The sequence below is a fragment of the Chelonia mydas genome, chromosome 3 (assembly GCF_015237465.2).
Source record: "Chelonia mydas isolate rCheMyd1 chromosome 3, rCheMyd1.pri.v2, whole genome shotgun sequence".
NCBI lineage: Eukaryota > Metazoa > Chordata > Testudines > Cheloniidae > Chelonia > Chelonia mydas.
This window is the reverse complement of record NC_057851.1, coordinates 80,914,054-80,930,913: the sequence shown is the minus strand read 5'-3', so window position 1 is coordinate 80,930,913 and position 16,860 is coordinate 80,914,054. Positions and strand designations below refer to the sequence as shown.

Sequence of the window (16,860 nt, the reverse complement as noted above, 5' to 3'; positions counted from 1 at the left end):
AAAATGATAGAGGCAACAAGAACTAGAATTCAGGATCTCCCAAGTTCTAATCCTCACTGTGCTCCTGATTCACTTATGGCTTTGGGAATGATCTTGCAAGATGCTTAGCATTTGCAACTCCCTATGAAGTCGAGAGCAACTGATGATGCTCAGACACACAATGTCTCTGTGGCAGTTTCCCCATCTGCTTATCCTCCCTCCCTAACTGGGGTAGTGTGAGTATAACTAGTTAATGTTTGGAAAGCAGCTGCTTTTGCAAATGCTAAAAAACTTCAAGTTTAAAATACTAATTTAAAACAGTTTGTGTAGTCTTATGTAACTGTCGGGAGCTATGTTACATGTGTGAAAAAACTACCATGAAATAAACTAAAACATAGTGCCTGGATCCTAATCTGTTTAGTTAAGAGAATACAAAATGTAATGAGAATTTTTCAAGTAAACTGCCTGTAAGTAAATATTTCTTTTATTTTGAAAATCTAGGCTCTGAGGCTGAATTTTCCAACCAAGATTGCAGAGCCTGCAGTGCTTCCTCTGCTAGAATTTGCATGGCATGAATATTTACAGGAGAAAAAAAAGGTGCCTTTTTTTTTCCCCAAAGTGAATTGTGCTTGAATTACCTCGATTTAGCTCTGATTTGTCAAGCAAAAGCTATCTTCTATGCAGTAGATAAAGATAAAGGTGTTCTATACCTTCTCCAAGTTCTGTTCATGATACCATTTGGTTGGTGCAGAAACATAAAATAAACAGGTATTTTGTTTGATTTGGGAAGAAAACTAAGGTAGGACTAGTCCAAAAGAGGAGGGCAATGGTCTGTCCTTTTCTCTGTGGAAACTTTATTTTAAATATACAGTATCTGTAATGCTTGCAGAAGGTATATATAACATTGGGAAGCATTTGAAAGCCAAGTCCTGTATTCACAGCAGTTGCAGTAGCAAGTGCATACTTCCCCAGATTGGCCTGCCAATGTGCCTGGATCCTAGTCTGAGGAGACCACTTCTAGGGTTGAACAGAATAGGCCTCCTTGCGCATCCATTCAGTTTTTGGCATCTCTGCCACTAAGAATTCAACTGTATTGGGGGTGAGGGGTCCTCTATATCATAGAATTATAAAAATGTAGAACTGGATGGCACCTCGAGAGGTCATCTAGTCCTGCCCCCTGTGTTGAGGCAGGACCAAGTAAATTTAGACGATTCCAGTATCTTTCCAGATATCAAAATTAGTCGGACTGGTCTACAATGCCCTGGCTCCTCTGTTCCCCTTTTTAAAGAGAGGTACTTTGTTTGCCCTTCTCCAGTCCTCTGGGACCTCACTTGTCCTCTGAGTTATCAGATAAGTGCTGACATTCCAAGATTGCTTCAGCTAGTTCCTTAAGTACCCTTGGTTGAATTTTATCAGGCCCTGCCAACTTGAATAAACCTATCTTCTCTAAATATTCTTTAACCTATTCTTTCCCTATTTTGTCTTCTGTTCCTTGCCCATTGTTGTTAATATTAATTATATTAGTCTTTAGTCACCATTTACCCTTTTAATGGAGATTGAAGCAAAATATGCATTAAACATATCAGACCTCTTGAGATCATCAGTTCTTAGCTCTCCTTCCCTGCTATATAGAGGACCCACACTATTCTGAACTCTGTTTACCATTACCAATCTAGCCCCTCTTTGACCTGGAATTTTTACAAAAGATAAGCAGTATTTTGAAGATTTTTCATTGAAATTAAGACTTCAGAGGTCTTGTAGGCAACCCTTATTACCACAGTGTTGCTAATATGCTGTATATGGAAGCTAGGGGCCAAATTCAGCCTTGGCATAAGTGAGTAGCATTATAGTGAAGACAGTTGAATTGTGCCTGCTTTCACCAGGACTGAATTTACCCTACATCCTTACCAGCTAGGTTTGTCTTTGCCCTCTAATACATTTCACTATCACAATCTAATGAATCATGTTTAAAAATAGAGTGCTTAGATATTTAGGCAATTTTTTCTCTGTATCTCGAGTCTCGGGGTTAATTCCTATAATAAAGCTAATTCTGAAAGATAAGAGAGCCCCATCAATATAATCTTTATTCTTTTTAATAATTTGTTATGTTAAATCCTAAAAAAAAACATGAAAAATCTGACTCGCCTAATAGGGTCCTTACATATCTACCATATAGATGCTTGTTCCAATGGCCAACAAAAATGGCTCAATCATTACAGTTGCCAAAATTGCAACTAAGGTCAACGAACATAGGGGCAACCTCTGTTCCAGTCTAATCTATTTAGAGTCTTAGATATGTTAATGATGTGTTTGGTATAAGAGCCTTGGGGTCCTTAAAATCAATACAAATTGCAGACACATATCCAAGAGCAGAATTGGCTGTTAATTTTTTGTTTTATGATTTTGGGGTTGCATATGTTGCTATATTGCATCACTGTTCATGGAGGCAAGCCCTTTGTCTCATTTGATGAGTTAATGAATGGCAAGCAGGGACATGAATGTCCTGTGCACAAACTTGCCATGCGGACACTGCCACCAGCACTTTTAATGCATAGTAGTAGTGTCCCTGTGTCAAGTCAGTGCATGGCAAGCTAGTGTGCTATAGATTCATACCCTGGCTTGCTGCATGCTAACTCACTGAGTAGACAAGCCCATCCTAGGCCCTGTCTATGCTGATGACGGTATGGCTACACTTGCGAGTTAGAGTGCAAAAAAGCAGCCCTGGGTGCCCTAACTCACGACGCATCCACACTGGCAAGGCACGTAGAAATCCCGGACTCTGCGGCTGGAATGCTTCTGGTAATCCACCTTGACGAGAAGCATAACGCTTCCTGCGTCCCGGCTGGGCGCCACCGTTAATGCGCTCAGATCGGCCTCCAGAAGTGTCCCACAATGCCTGTTCTAGCCACTCTGGTCATCACTTTGAACTCTACTGACCTGCCTTAGGTAACCAACCATCAGACCCACCCTTTAAATTATCTGGGAATTTTGAAAATCCCCTTCCTGTTTGCTCAGCCAGGGGTGGAGTGCTCTCAGCGAATCTTTCCAGGTGACCATTCCTCCACGCGCCAGGCGATCCCCAGTATGGAGCAGTGGTGAGGTGCTGGACCTCATCAGTGTTTGGGGGGAGGAAGCTGTCCAGTCCCAGCTGCGCTCCAGCCATAGAAATTATGATACCTTTGGGCAGATATCAAGGGACATGATGGAAAGGGGCCATTTCCGGGACGCACTGCAGTGCAGGGTTAAAGTGAAGGAGCTGCAGAATGCCTACCACAAAGCCCGCGAGGCAAACAGCCGCTCCAGTGCTGCCCCCGCGACCTGCTGTTTCTACGAAGAGTTGGACGCGATACTTGGGGGCGACCCCACTTCCACTCCGAGGACCATCATGGACACTTCAGAGCCCAGTTCAACAAGGCAGGAGGAGGAGGAGGAAACCAGGAGCGAGGGTGCTGAGGAGGAGGGAGACACCCTGGCATCCCTAGATGCATGCAGCCAAGAGCTGTTCTCAAGCCAGGAGGAAGGTAGCCAGTCGCAGCGGCCAGTGCTTGGGGAAGGACAAACACCAGAGGAGGTGCCTGGTAAGCGGCTTTTATTTTGGGAAGGAAGTTATATGGTGTGGGCTCTTGGTGCGAGGAGGGTTAGGGCAGCATGCATGCCTAGATGCAGAATAGGGCATTGTTGTGATCTCTCACGTCACGGTAATCGGCCTCAGTGATCTCTTCAAAGGTCTCATGCAGAAGTGGGCAATGCGCTTGCGCAGGTTAGAATCATAGAATATCAGGGTTGGAAGGGACCTCAGGAGGTCATCTAGTCCAAGCCCCTGCTCAAAGCAGGACCAATCCCCAACTAAATCATCCCAGCCAGGGCTTTGTCAAGCCTGACCTTAAAAACATCTAAGGAAGGAGATTCCACCACCTCCCTAGGTAACGCATTCCAGTGTTTCACCACTCTCCTAGTGAAAAAGTTTTTCCTAATATCCAACCTAAACCTCCCCCGCTGCAACTTGAGACCATTACTCCTTGTTCTGTCATCAGCTACCACTGAGAACAGTCTAGAGCAATCCTCTTTGGAACCCCCTTTCAGGTAGTTGAAAGCAGCTATCAAATCCCCTCTCATTCTTCTCTTCTGCAGACTAAACAATCCCAGTTCCCTCAGCCTCTCCTCATAAGTCATGTGTTCCAGTCCCCTAAGGTTCCTTGGGAGAGCTACTGTGCCCCTTGTCCCAGTCAGGCTAACATGCGCCACTGTGCCATGAGGCAGGGGGACCACTGCTGCACACAGCAAGCTGCATATGGGCCAGGGTGCAAGCTATATTGTAGTAGAAGACCCTCCCTTCCTTCCCAGTTCACCCTCAGCAGTGAGATATCTTCCAGGATGAACTCATGTGGAAAATGTGGGGACAGTGTTAAATATGGGGGCCCCCTGCAGCTGTTAGCTCTCCCCAAGGCACAGAAACCCAGAGGACAGAACAGCCGTGAAACAATCAGTCCTCCTTACCCCTGTGCGTGCTTACCATTTTGGGGCTCCTGTGGGTTGTGTGTGCTCGCTTTGGGACGGGCAGTTTCTTCTATTGTGTACACTGTGCTTGTCTTTAAGTACGGGTGAATCATTGTTCTGTCTGGTGTGAACAATGCTGCCTCTGTTAAGTGTTGCATTTTGGCTTTACAGATACAACCTTGAGATCTCAGCCGTCCGTGTTATCACCAGCCGAAAGACTCCAAAGAATTAGGAAGAGACCACGTAGAAGCAAAGAGGACATGCTGCATGAAGTAATGCAGCAGTCCCTTAATGCAAATCAAAAAGCACAGGAGTGGTGGGAGAGAGAAAGGAGGGTCTGCCAGCAGAATGCAGATCGCCAGCACCAAAGCACAGAGCAGCTGCTAAGCATTATGGAGCGCCAAGCGGACTTGATACAGGCGCTTGTAGCTATGCAGGCGAAGCACTACTATGCCTGCCCCTCCCGCCCCCCGCAGCCCTTGTCCCAAAACTCTTTCCCTTGTCCCCCCATGTGCCACCTCCAACCCACTCCCGCCCCCGGGTTCTTATCGCCACCAGCTGCCTCCAACACTTGTAGCTTCACCATCCAGGCCTGCAAACTACAACCCTTACCTACTCCACTCAACCCCCATCACCATGCGTTTTAGCCAGCCTGAAGTGCAGCACTCCCACCGTTACTTGCACTGATGAAACTGCATAAGTGCTAAAGCAATGGTGGGAGAATCTCATTAAAAAAATCAGTATAATTACAGCCCTCAAGACTCAACAATTACATATGAGCATGCTGAAATGTGGTTTAGAGCCCTTGCTTCCCTTGGGGAATCCTTGATTAATTATAGGTAACTATAGAGGTTACACCTAGTTTGGTGAATGGGTTTTGCCAAAGCAAACCTCCAAGCTGACCCAAATGTGGAACCAGAATAATTTGTTTTTATGATCATGTTCTGTTATAACAGGATTCTGGAAAGCCTTCTATAGCTTTCGGACATTTATTCTTGATTTCAGGAGAAGTTGCAAAATATAGTTGAATGATTCCTATGTTTTGTTTTTCATGGTGGTGTTCTTATGAGGGCTGGAGTTTGGGAAGGGAAAGCATAAACACCTAACAAGTAAAACGAAAAAAATAAATCCATCTAACTAGGCATTTATATCACATTCATCAGCATGGAATCTGAGTCTGTATTACTGACTGCTTCTGTACTAAATCCAAAGTGTAATTCCTGCAGATGTTCGTTTTTTCTTCTAAATTCAGGAACTGAAAGGTGAAACCTGGGAGTATCCCTCCAGCGTGATGTGTTTTATTGATGGCCAACTGCTGGGAAGTGAACAAGAACTGCTCAAGTGGGCTTATGACAAGTGGAACTACCAAGATTTTAAACCTGTGGCACTTTACCAAGCTATTACTGAGGATTTTTACACCAAACATATGCAAAATAGCAAGGCAGGTTACACTGGTTTCTAAAAGGAAATTGTAGGGTCTGTTACCAGTTATATGCTATGTAACTGTAATTATTTGATGTGACTTATCAATGGGTTGCTTGTTTGCTTGCGATTTGGTGGGTAGTGGGGTCTTGGGGAGAGGATAAGAGGAACTGATACTTTCTAGACATGACTTCTTAGATCCATCCATATAAATCTGCAGTATGGTTGCCACTCAGTTTTTGACTTCTTGATTTGCACTCTGTGTTAAGACCACAGACTTACAGTGAAGTTCATGCTGCTGTCATACTAAAGGACTGCCTTCCCTACCTGTGCTCTCTGCCTTACCTTTTGCTTACTGGGCAAAATGGCAAACCCAACAAGAAATGAAAGGAGACAACTGCACTGTAGTGCCTAGTTCCTCTCCTCCCTCCCACCACCACATGGAAGGTACAGCAAAGAGAAATAATCACTGGAATCCCACCAGAGTTAAGGAAAAGAAGAGTTATCTCCATACCCAGGGAATGGAGAAAGGAGATGGGAGATTTTGTTTCTCCCAGCAGCCAAGAGGGGAGGGAAATTGTGGAAAGCCACCTCCTACTAGCAGCGAAGAGGAAGAGGAAGGAGAGAATGTCACCTCTCAGCAGCCAGGGAATATAGACAGAATAGAGCTAAGTTGTTTCTGGTCAGAACTGGAATGAAAACTGCTGAAATGCCAAAGAAAGGAACGCTCTTGTGAAATTTCAGCTAGGACCAAAATCGAAAGTGCTACAAATATCATGAGTAAACCTATTTTCTTGAGATTTCCAGACCAGTTTTGTAGACTCAGAATATGTCTACACTGGAGCTGGGAGCAAGCCTCCCACTCTGGGTAGATAGACTCAGCCTAGCAGGGCTTAAGTAGCAGGCTAAAAATAGCAGTATGGATGTTGCAGCTCAGGCTGGCGCTTGGGCTCTCAAGTCCACACAACTCCCTAGGTTTGGCAGCCCAAACTCCAGCCTGAGATGCCTGAGTGTCCATATTGCTATTTTTAGTGAAGTAATTTGAGCCCCGCTAGCGTGAGTCTGTCTACCTGAGCTGGGAGGCTTGCTTCCAGCTGCTATGTAGACATACCCTCAAGGGGTGAAATCCTGGCTCCATCAAAGTCAGTGGCAAAAACTGACTTCAGTGGGGCCATGGTTTCATCCAGGATGTCCAGATAAGTTTCAGATAAGCAGCTGAACTTTTCAATGCTTTTGCAAACACTATGATGTTTGATTAATGGGTTAATTTTTGTCAATGTTTCTGGAAAATCTAATTCAGTTGTCATACAATTTTTTAAAAAATTTTTCCTATCAGAGATCAATTTATCCTAAAAAATGCTGAATTATTAAGTTTGCTTCTTGCTGACTGGAATTTAATTATTTACCTCCTTATATCTGACCAGTGATCAGCCATCCAGCAAAATAATTCCATTTGGTATAGCAGTCAGTGTTACTATGGATTAATTTCAGAGTAGCAGCCGTATTAGTCTGTATTCACAAAAAGAAAAGGAGTCCTTGTGGCACCTTAGAGACTAACCAATTTATTTGAGCATAAGCTTTCGTGAGCTACAGTGAGCTGTAGCTCACGAAAGCTTATGCTCAAATAAATTGGTTAGTCTCTAAGGTGCCACAAGGACTCCTTTTCTTTTTACGGATTAATTGGTTGTGATCTTACATAGGCGTCAGTGAACCTGCACCTGCTTACACCAGTGATGAAATGGGCCCAGCCTGCTGTCTCCTAGTGCAACATAATGGTCTTTTTTTGTCCAAGAATGACCTGAAACTTACTGAATATTTTTGTTTCAACAAAATACTAGATTATATAGCTAATATGTTATTATTTCTAAAAACTGTTTTGATACCTAATTATGGGTCCATTTTAGATGTTCGTTATAAAAAGAAACCTGAGACCATTTTACTGAGCAGCTAAACTGTCTTACATCAGAATAGTGAACACTTAAAAGATTTTGACACTTTTTTTTTAACTGGATTTTTTTCCTGATTTAAACAGCATATGTTTGTGTACTTGGATATAGCTATTCAGGAGCAGCCCACAGGCACCTTGTTATTTGAGGTAAGATATAGAAAAAAAGAGCAAACATAAGGCCCTGTCTTGCAGCTCTTACTCTCATGAGAAAGGGCTGCAGGATCTTTCCTTTTGAAGTTATTTACAAACTTACTTCCCTTCATTTTGCAGCTCTATTCTGATATGTGCCCCAAAACCTGTGAGAATTTTCGCTCTTTGTGTACAGGAGAAGCAGGGACGTCTCGCAGTGGTCTGGAGCTTACTTATAAAGAGTCAGTTTTTCATCGATTAGTAAAAAATGGCTGGATACAAGGAGGAGGTACGTTTAAAAACATCTTCTGTAAATCTGGTATAATTCTGATTTTGGATGGAATAATCAGCATGAAAATTAGATTTTGTCCAACAAAATAAAGCTGAATTTAGAGATTTAAACAATTTGTGATGGACAAGGTTTTAACTGAGGTGTATATACAACAAAAAGCAGTGTCTTCTCTCTTGGTGATCTTGTTCCCTAATTATAGGCAAACCATGGATAAGAAATCAATAGTCCATATTATTATTATTTGTTTAATTGGCCAAAAGTTTTTCACAAGGCTCTTCGCAAGAAATTAGCAGGAAACATTTAAACACTGAGAAAATCCATAAGAAACATCCTGTGTGTTTTGTATAGATGTTACTTTACATAAGTATTTAACCAGTCATAGATATCCAGAGGTTTTGGTGACATGGAGTATATTTGAACATTGGGGTTGTGCATGAAAAGTGTCATTGTGAATCTAGGAGAATAGCTTAGTAAATGATGAGTAATCCAAGAAAACAGCATTGCAGTAAAAATAAACATAGGTGTGTTTGAAGAGATTTCTTTCAGTTCTTCCTCTGTTTCTCTTCTCTCACCTCCCTGCATCTCTTCCCTGTGTTTCCTTCCTACTCCAAACATTGTTTAGTTAATACTGTTTTAAGATCAGGTTTCCAAGACATCCTTTTTGCTTTCCCCAAGTAACTCATTTAATAGAGATACATATGAGGTCCAGAAGAGGAACTTAAAATAACTGGCTTACTTCTGAGGAGGATTTCCTTTTACCTGAGTGACATATACAAGAGTTTAAATAAACTAACAACTGTTTTGGGTTTTTTTTGGTTTTTCAAACTCTTTTCAATTGTGTTTTTATATGTTTCCTATACTTGTCAGCTTTGTGTAATGGCTGGGAGTTTACTGAAGGCTTGCTGGCCCTGACTTGCTATATTATCAGATCCTTATTTTCATCATCCCTTGTTCTAAGCACAGGTAATTATTTATGGATACAGGGCGTGTTCACTGTGGCACATTTTCATATACTGAAATTTGTTTCTTAAGACTAGTACCTCAGTCCAGCAATACTCTTGAAGTATTTTACTAAATACTGGAAACTAGGTATGCAGGTACTTGGATTAGCACAGCAGCAAGAAGGTATTTATTTTTATATATATATAATGTTTCTTATTGTACAGTATATATGGATTACTTATTTCTGGAGACCACCTCTTGGAGCGAGAGATTAATTCATTCTGCAATTCCAGTAAGGCCCCAATCCTGCAGTTGATAGCATGCAGGCAGACTGTTGCACCTGTGTGGAGACCGTTGCATTCAAACCAGGTTCAATACAGGTGCAGCAGTCCACCTGCATATTATCGATTGCAGGATGGGGACCCATGTCCTTGACCTCTGTTGAAACTGCCCAATGAAAGTGCCAATTAATGCCAGTGGTGAACATTTGTATTCTGTCACTTTTGTCTAATCACATACAGACATAACAACTGGAAGAGGAGACAGTGGTGAGTCAATTTATGGACCCACTTTTGAAGGTATATTTAAATTTCCTTATCTTACCATGCATAAGCCAAACTTCAGGTAAATAACTGGATTTGCATTGAAGTATTCTCAGGTTTAGTTAGGTTTTTGTTTCCTTCCTTTTCATCACTTACATCTCAACAGCAGTTTCAGACTTTCTCGTACCAGTCAGAATTATTCTCTATTTGTTATTAACATAGTTCTCCTGGCAGACTGGTTTAGTGGGTTGATTTTCTGACTGGTAATCCTGGCGCTGCCACTGACTCATTATATGATTTTCAGCTTCACCTGTCTGTGTCCATTTTCTCCATTTGTAAAATAAGGATAATACTTAACCTACCTGACAGGAATGTTACGAACATTCATGCTTATAAAAGGGCTTTGAAAATTTGAAGCACTATAATGGGTAAATGTTAAGTATGGGTTCTGTGCTTCCACTGATACCACATATTCATTTGTGATGATTCTCAGGATGGCCAGGACTGTGAAAAACCTTGTTACCCCCCTGCCTCCAGCAGTAGAAAGACTTCCTGGTGCCTAACTGGGTGTCAGCTCCTTGACATCATCAGCCTGTTAGCCACCCAAACAATCTCCTCAGGGCTCTGCCAGCCCTTACTTTCCCTGACAGCTGTAACCAGTAGATGCACCCCAGTCCCCAAGCCCTTTCAAGCATTTCCCTGTAGTGTTCAGCCCTTATTTACTGAACACTAACAGTAATACTGTGCCTGCTGTCCCTGAGGGAACACTATACACACCAGCTTCCACAATTCAACTCAGGATCTGCTCTTTGTGTAATACCAGAGCACTGAGATATGTTTATAGCAAAAACAATCGTAAATTTATTATCAAAGACCAAGATATAAGAGAGAGTGATTAAGAATAATGGATATAGAAGGATTACATATAAAACAAAATAAGTACATGCTTTTTATAGACTAAACTTAATACTAATCTCCTGTCTAAAGCAGTCTTATCTCACCCAAAGGCTTTTTCAGCATTTCCTACCAAAGCTGGTTGAGATCCCATTTTTATGAATGTAAATGCACTGTCTATCCAAGGTGCAGGATAAAAGGGTGTCTCCTTGCCTTATGCTTATATCCTAAAGTTCTTGGTCTGTCCTCAGTGACAATAGAACCCCTGTCTCTTGTTTTTTCTATTGATTTCACATCCTCCTGTTGACTTTGTATGTAAATGACTCCCCCCTGTTATCTACAATGCTTACTTTACCTGTGGACCAACAGAAACAGGTGAATGAACATTCTTTGTCTGGCAGAAACCTGTTTGTCTACTCTCCCTTAATACAGACTTTAGGAACATATTTTTAGTGTACATACATAACTTTTTAAATAGTATATATACATACATTTTATGACAACATTCATAACCAATGGGGCACTAGCTTTCTTTTAAGACCTCACATGATTTTCTTCATGGATAAATACTATGAAAGAGGTGCGCTAAGTATAGTGAGTTTGTCAAGCCTGTTAGGAGTTGCTGTTACAGAACAGCAAAATCTTTGCCAGCTGGCACCAATGGGCCTCTGTGTTGCATCATTATACTGGGATGATTTAAATATGCTGAAATTAATGGAAGTTACTTGATTTTTACTCTGTGAAAATGGGAATCAGGCAGCTTTAGAGTCTTAGGACCAGATTTTGATCTCATTTATACAGCATTATTACTCCACTGACTTTATGGAGTTACTCCTGATTTATACCAGGGTGGGATCAGAGCTAGACCCTTAGTCTCTCAACTCTAACTGTGAGAATCTAAAATTACTGAACTGGAGCTACAGATCATAACATCAAACCAAAGATGCAAACCCCTATAATCATAAAGAGTAATAAAAAGAATAATAATAAAATTGTCAATGGCAGAGCAATATTTAAGAAAAACAACTCAAATAAACAGTCAAAGCAGCAATTTAAAGGGGGGAGGGTCTGTTTAGATTAACAATTACTCATAAAGATATTTTAGGACAGTTAAAGCCAGCTGGGAACTAGTCTATATTCTCTTACATAAAGTGTCCTTACTGCCAGTGTTGCAAATTATGTCACATTTCAGCAGACTGGGCATCAGCCAACAGTTCAGAACTGCCAAGTGTAACTGCATGCAGAGTAGTTGTAGCCGTGTTGGTCCCAGGATATGAGAGACAAGGTGGGTGAGGTAATAGCTTTTATTGGACCAACTTCTGTTAGTGAGAAAGACAAGCTTTCTAGCCACACAACGCTATTCTGGAAGTTGGTCCAATAAAAGATATTACCTCACCCACCAAGTGTTACTGCAGTCTTTATTTTCAAAGACAGTTAAGCTTTCACTGACAATAAGTGATTCGCACCTTGAAACTGCAAGACTAAGCAAAAGGGCTAAAGTTTGCATTTAAACTATATCCAGGTAATTGGACTGTTTTTTTTTTAGAAACATATGAATTACTGCCATGGTGCTGCCTTGCTGGAAAGTAGCACAGACATGCAGGAAAGTTTACAGGAATTTTCAAATCATTGAAAATTAAACAAGTGATTCCCACAAAGCCTGCAAACTTTTCTCAGAGTCCCTGTTGCTTTCCCTCAGGGAGCACTGCACATTGCCTACCAAAAATTGGGTAAGAGAAAGTCGGAGAGTGGCTTGTCCTCCCTCCAATGTCACATGCACCTGGAGTACTGTGAAGCATAGATCCTCAGAACACAAGAGTCCCAGCAAGAAAGTAACCAGTTTCTTGGGGAAACCATCAATCAGGTCTATAAGCTAAATCAATGGAAACCAAAACATTTTAATAACGTGCTAGAAATCTTCATCTGATTCCTCTTCCCTACCCACACTGCATAGATATCTTCTACAGACTATACTGGAACACTACCAGCTGTGCATCTGCTATTCATTATATGTTCTCTTTCAATGCACCTGCTCCAGAGCTGTTCTGGAAACTGTGAGCTTTCATGCTGGCAGGAACAATCTGGGCAATCCTAAAACAAACAGCAGTGTGCACTGGGCAGCCCCAGCAGGGGGAGTGTGCCCCTGAGGCACAACCTCTGTTGTTGCTCCTCCTGGACTGCTGTAGCTCCACACCGCTCTGTGCAGGACTGTGGCATAAATGCCACAATCTAGTCCTTAATATTTTATAGTGCTTTACATATACAACATGCTGTACCAATGTTAATCCTCACAACATCCATGTGAGGTAAGTAGTGTGTTCTCCATTTTACAGATAGGGAAAAACTAAGAGAGGTTAAGTGACTAGCCCAAGGCCACACAGCAAGACACTGGCAGAGTCAGGATTAGAATTAGAGGATTTAGTGACTTGCAACTCTGTTCCTCCAGACAAATCCAGTACCTGTCATTTGTTATATTGGAGAGAAGCTTGTCTTTTATCCCTCTTGTAACTCTATTTGAGGCAGCAGTAGATATTCTAGGATTAGGAAAGTAATTTAATTTTAAGATAGACTTAATTTGAGTTCTGTCAATCTTATTGTCCCTAAAAGGAATTTTGTTACCCTCTTTCACACACCATAAATACTGAATCTACAAAAGAGAAGACTGTCCATATTAAATCCTCTTTTAAAATTAAAAGATAATCATTGTTTTCAGTCCTTTATAAAGGTGCTCACTCAGATATGGAATTTTAATGTGATGATTATATGGCTTTCCTATTTTTGCTGTCTGAGAACAGTGACAGCTACCACTCACAGATGCTAAAATTCTATGAATGTCCACAGTTGACAAACATCCATTCGTTGCAATATTCTGTGAAATGAATGGGATGTTTCTACATTTCCCTGAAATTAGCTCAAAGTATTGAGGTAATTACAGAGAACCACTTGGACTGAAGTGTCATTTTCTAAAACAAAGAAGCCTAATCCAAAATTAGACTGCTTAAGTCATTACTGCAATTCACAAACAGCAGCATAGCAACTGCTTCGTTTAGAATTTAATTGCCATTTTTATTAATTAGTTTGGGAGAACAGCCCTCAAAGAGAGTAAGAATAACAAAACATGGAAGAATACAATCCCTATTCATGTCTTCAGCCCAAATTTCCATCATTCCTTTTGAGTTTGTGGAGCGCTTTCTTTGGATTCCAGCTTACACAATATGACATATCAGCCTAAGCAACAAAGGGGCTTAGAGATGTTTCAGTTTGCAGATCTGTATCAATTCTGCCACAGACTACCTTGATTCACTTTCAATGTGGTCTTCACTTGAAGCTGCTCCCTTGCTGATCTCCCTCTTGCTGAATTCCGTCTTTGAAAATCATCATTGTCACCATCCCCCAAGCATATCTCACATTCCTTCTGTGACCTCCTGTCCACTGGCATTCATTCTCTGATGCTTTCCACCCTCTTTCTTTCCCTCCTTGGTCTCCCTCTCCTCAGCTGACTCAAGTTCATCAACAACTCTTTTCTGTTCTGCACCCTATTCCTTGGGCTCTCCCACCTCCAAAATGAGTCTTACACCTTGCATCCATTACTCTTCTGCACCACGGAATGCTTCTGGAGAAAGTCCAGGCACCACTCAGACTTCCTCAAGTAAAAATCTGTTCTTTCTTTGTGCTATGAGTGTACTTGCTAAACAACTCTCCATCTTCTCCATGATAGAACTGCCATCCTTCCGAAACCCTGCTGCAAATATCTAAATTACCTGCCACTCCAGCCATGTTCTACCCCTCAACTAATCCCCTCACCTTTCACAACAATCCTAAGCAACTTTGTCCTGGCCTTCAGGTCCCTGCATAATCTCCTGCCTACCTTTCTGCTCTGTTAGCTCTTCTCCCCATCCCTGCTGTAACTCCTTTGACTTCAGTTTGCTTTTTATGTGCTCTTGTTAACTCTCCATATGCAGCAAACAGCACTGAGTGAGTCTTATAAATAAACATGCCAGTTACTGTAAGCTGTTCTGATAAAATGCATCTGTTTTATATGGTTTAGTTAATTCTGTTTAAGCATGGCATTGTGTAATGTGTACTTTGTTGAGAAAAGTAAGCTCTTTGGTGACAATGGCTGCACTGGATTTTTGGATTTTCTCTGATCACTGCACATAACACTGAGAGGAGGTGGAAAGAAAATTGTAGCACTGGGTCTTTCTTATCATCCTCACCCCTGTCTAATGCCAAGTGCAGAAACTGCAGTAAATCCAGTGTTATCGCCACTGCCAACTCTCTCCCTTTTTATCCCATCCCATAGCCCCAGCTGGCCTTTAATCATATAGTGCCCAGAACTTGGTATTCCCTAAAAATTAGCAACTGGAGGTTAATATGGAAGGTCAGAATGAGCGTCTTGGAGTCTACAGTTCTGGGTTCTACTTTTGGTTCTGCTGTTGACTTACCATCTGACTCAGGACAAGTCATTATGGCACACAACTATGGGGACTTAGCACCACTGAAAATCAGGCCATTCACTTCTAAGTGCCTCAGTTTCCTCATCCATAAAATAGGAATAATACTAACCAGCCTATTCACTGTTGTTTCTCAAGTGCTCTGAGATCCTCAGATAAAAGATGCTATAGCAGAGTTGTCATAATATTAAAGTCTGCAGCATGTGAGCAATTACATTTTGAATATTTATCACTAGGGTTTTTTTCCAGGATGATAACCCAAAATTATTTCTGAACCTCTTTCTAGGAAGCAGAATTCAGTGATCCAGAGTCAAAGGAAGCTATAATCCCCTTCATTTCCATTCACTAACTTGGGTGAAAGTTGAAGGGCGACCTGCTGAAAGGCTCCCAATGTACAGTATATAATAGGAAAGAAAGTAATAAGAATGGGGGAGAGGGAGAAGGAAGCAAGAGGCGAGAAAGGGGTTGTGGAAGAGATGGGGCTGTAGCAGTTGCAACAGTGAGTAAAAGGCAAACTAAATCTATGATCATTTATTACTGTAAACTTTCTAGATGAAAACTTTTCCATTCCTCACAACAAAAAAGGGATTCTTGGGATGGCCAACAAGGGACGTCACAGCAATGGTTCACAGTTTTATATCACACTACAGCCAACTCCCTATATGGATAAAAAATATGTGGCTTTTGGGTATGTATACTACAGGTACATAATTTTAAAATGTTTAAAAAAAAATACTCCTGGTTTTCTAAGATACCATTGTCCAAGACTGAGATTCATCTCTGAGAGGCACAGCACAGAACTCACAGCTCAGGGGTGGAGGGTTTAAGCCACTTTTGCACCCTCCCGGTCCGAAGCTACGCCGGGACTGGAGAGGCTCCTGGCAAAACATAAGGCAGGTCTGGGCCCTGTCTATGTCCAGGTCTATACAGTAGACTTTTGCTATCATAGCTGTGTTGTTCAGGGCTGTGATGAGGTGCTATTTCTGACATAGCTGAGCCAGCAAAAATCCCTAGTGTAGACAGTTATACCTGCAAAACTGCCCTCTTACTGGTATAGTGTGTTTCGCTCTGGCAGGCTACAATAAGCTATACTGGAAAAAGTATAGTTATGCCAGTATAAGCTACATCCACACTAAAAGCACTTTGTCAGTTCAGCATACTAGTACAATTATACTTACAAAGCACTCCTAACGCAGACCTGGCCTAAGAAAAAGCAGCCTCCCAAAGATTGCAAAGATGTCCTGGGAAAGCAGCTTATAGCTGCCTCTGCCCTGCTTGTGCCAGGGGAATCCTTCCCCAGCCAGAGCCAGGAGTGAAATCCTGGACCCATTGAAGACAATGGCAAAACTTCCAGTGACTTCAGTGGAGGCAGGATTTCACCCTGGGGCTTTTAAGATCCCTTTACCCAGCTAGCGGTTCCTAGCATAAAGAGACTGGGAGCATGGGGAAGCATGAGACTCTCATGCCAGCGTGGTTATCATCTAATGCACCATAGAGGAGTACAGCATTTCAAAAGCAAAAAAAAAAAAAAAAAAAATAGCATACCAGTATAACATATAAAAAACAAACTAAAAATGAGTTCTAAATGGATGTGTCTAAATCAGTGACATCTGACTTTAATTCTACACTGGAGTGTCTTGTTATCTTCCAGGAACTCCCTACTTTAAAAGCACAGGAAATTTCAAGCACTGCTCTTATAATATTGCCCAATGTATAAACATACTAGGAGCTTACTCCAGCAAGAGCAAAGAGTGTCCATAA

The 16,860-nt window shown here is 41.6% G+C and overlaps 2 protein-coding genes across 9 annotated transcripts in view; both read left to right on the top strand.

The window, feature by feature from the left end:
* ZBTB24 (zinc finger and BTB domain containing 24) overlaps positions 1–5,860 on the top strand; it is a 34,846-nt gene extending 28,986 nt beyond the window's left edge. For 3 of the 7 annotated variants that reach the window (XM_043542776.1, XM_043542781.1, XM_043542780.1), the window contains one exon: positions 5,729–5,860. In XM_043542776.1, the coding sequence (XP_043398711.1) occupies positions 5,729–5,742 (14 nt within the window). In that variant the 3' untranslated portion in view covers positions 5,743–5,860. Of the gene's footprint in view, positions 1–480; positions 567–5,728 lie in introns of those variants that run through there. The other 4 variants (XM_043542782.1, XM_043542775.1, XM_043542774.1 and 1 more) reach the window with 2 other exon arrangements.
* Positions 1–16,655, top strand: part of PPIL6 (peptidylprolyl isomerase like 6) — a 31,406-nt gene extending 14,751 nt beyond the window's left edge. For both annotated transcript variants that reach the window (XM_043542792.1, XM_043542791.1), the window contains exons 2-6: positions 5,729–5,917; positions 7,931–7,993; positions 8,117–8,264; positions 9,731–9,787; positions 15,652–16,655. In XM_043542792.1, the coding sequence (XP_043398727.1) occupies positions 5,729–5,917; positions 7,931–7,993; positions 8,117–8,264; positions 9,731–9,787; positions 15,652–15,926 (732 nt within the window). In that variant the 3' untranslated portion in view covers positions 15,927–16,655. The remainder of the gene's footprint in view (positions 1–5,728; positions 5,918–7,930; positions 7,994–8,116; positions 8,265–9,730; positions 9,788–15,651) is intronic.
* The last annotated feature ends 205 nt before the right edge of the window (positions 16,656–16,860 follow it).